Source organism: Pteropus vampyrus, unplaced genomic scaffold, assembly GCF_000151845.1.
Source record: "Pteropus vampyrus isolate Shadow unplaced genomic scaffold, Pvam_2.0 Scaffold78, whole genome shotgun sequence".
Taxonomy (NCBI): Eukaryota; Metazoa; Chordata; class Mammalia; order Chiroptera; family Pteropodidae; genus Pteropus; species Pteropus vampyrus.
The window spans coordinates 1,113,438-1,115,438 of NW_011888859.1; the positions used below are offsets into that span (position 1 = coordinate 1,113,438).

A 2,001-nucleotide genomic window follows, 5' to 3' on the forward strand; every position below is an offset into this window, starting at 1 on the left:
ACAGCCAAGGACAGCCAAGGACACCCCAGGGCCATTTTTCATCTTAGGGGCCCTAGACAGAGCTCTGTTTTTCTAAGTCAATTATGTTTGTTTCTGCCATTAAATAGCACAAATAGTCTGTTCAGATCATCAAGGCTGAAAAAAACATAATGACATGACTACTATTTCTTATGGAGTCAGTGACTCTTAAGAATTTTCTCTGAGGCAGGGAGGTTTTTAACTTGTTATTTTGGCTACTTTGAGGTAAATTCATGAATTGCCATCAAAATATTCCAAGTTACTTATTTTTTAAATATAAAGCAAGTTATTTTCTCAAGAATCCTTCCTGATACTATTCTAATATCCTCAATTAAGTTTATTTTAATCCTCTTTTTAATATTGGGTTTATCATTTAATTAATTTTGTTAATTTTAGAGTATTGGATTGTACTGGTAAATTTTTTTTAAAGGCTCTCCCCAACATTTCTATCAGTTTCCCGGTCCTTCGGTAATACTTTTCAACCTGACAGAAATGAAGTGTCATGGCCTTTGATCATCCCAGGTCAGAGTGATGCTATAAAGCGTAACAGATCTTACTGATTTGAATCTGAGAACTAAGTTCTCTGTAAATACATTTCAGTTTCTTATCTTCGTATGCCATCTAGATGAAGAGATTCAACACCATTGCTATGATGCAATCTTTTAAATGGAAAATGAAACTTAAGCAAATGTATATTTAAGGCACAAGAAAATTATTTTCTAATACATTTTAACATTTTAACATACTTGGCCCCAGGTTCAAGATGTACCTCTAGGTAAGCTTGTTACTTCAACATATCCGTGACAGGCCAGATCTTGAGAAAGATTTCCAAGAAGATATTCATCTGCAGTTGCAAATGCTGTGCAGTGCATCAGCTCCTGTTTCAGCGGGAACAGCAGGACATGGGTTACCAAGAGGCTAAAGTGTCTGCAATGGCTGCTGTCACCTTGCAGGACTCCGTTTTGCAAAGCTAGCACTCGAGAGTTTTCTTCAAACATCTCAAAGGTTCATGCAAAGGGGATGTTAAGGATGAGGAGAAAGAAGCAACGGGGAGACAGAGTTCGGCTCAATCTATGAAAGAACTTGCTCCCGCTAGCCAGAAGGACAGAATGGCTATCCTGAAAGGGGGAACCGCTCCCCAACTGGCAGTGTTTCAAGCACAGACCGAGCAAAATATATAGGGAATCAAGGCATCATGTGGGCACCTGGATGAAATGCTATTTAAAAAGTCTCTCCAACTTTGAGTTCATACGATTCCTTTTCAGAGAGACATTTTTGTTTGAGATCACTTAATAACTTGTCACTGGCCTGGTACAGGCAGAGATCACTGTAAATCTACAAAGGAATTACTTATACTCTGGTTAATATTAAACAAAAAGTTTTGTAAATCTGAGAGTGCATCCAGGTCCGGGTAGTGCTTCGGTTCCTGCACTGAGTCTCGTCTGTGTATACACATAAACATACATGGTTTATCTACAGTACACATGTGGAAAGGAATATGGCACAGTGCAGTGTTTTTGTCAAGCTGTAAGCCAGAACCCATTAGTAAGTCCTGATATCAATTTAGTTGGCCCAAACAAGCTTAAAAAAAAAAAAAAGCCCACTAAATAGAAATAGAAAACATTAGAGTACATTATTTAAGTAAGGATAAATTTTTATGTTTTCTGAAACTTAGATATATCTAAGTATGTATACGGAGTCACTATGTGTGTATAATATAAACTATATTTCTCACTTTGGGTTGTGGTCAATAAAGTTCAAAAGCTATTGGCACAGGTGCTAAAGAGTTCGGGCACAGAATTTGATTAATTTTAAAGATCAGAATAACAATCATGCCTATTTTATAGAATTGTTGAAAAGTTTAAACAAGTTGATCAATGGCAACTGCTCAGAACCATGGCTGGTGTTTGCAGATTACAGTTATTGTTGCACATACAGCTATGTTTAAGGCATCAAAATTTATGGGAAGTTAAAAAGCTAATC

At 36.8% G+C, this 2,001-nt stretch overlaps 1 protein-coding gene across 2 annotated transcripts in view; it reads right to left on the bottom strand.

The window, feature by feature from the left end:
• The window catches only part of RMND1 (required for meiotic nuclear division 1 homolog), a 37,448-nt gene that overhangs the window by 22,555 nt on the left and 12,892 nt on the right, over positions 1–2,001 (bottom strand). For both annotated transcript variants that reach the window (XR_896014.2, XM_011362691.2), the window contains exon 3: positions 788–896. Coding sequence is in view for 1 of the 2 variants with exons in the window: in XM_011362691.2 (XP_011360993.1) it covers positions 788–896 (109 nt within the window). In the remaining variant the exon portion in view is untranslated. The remainder of the gene's footprint in view (positions 1–787; positions 897–2,001) is intronic.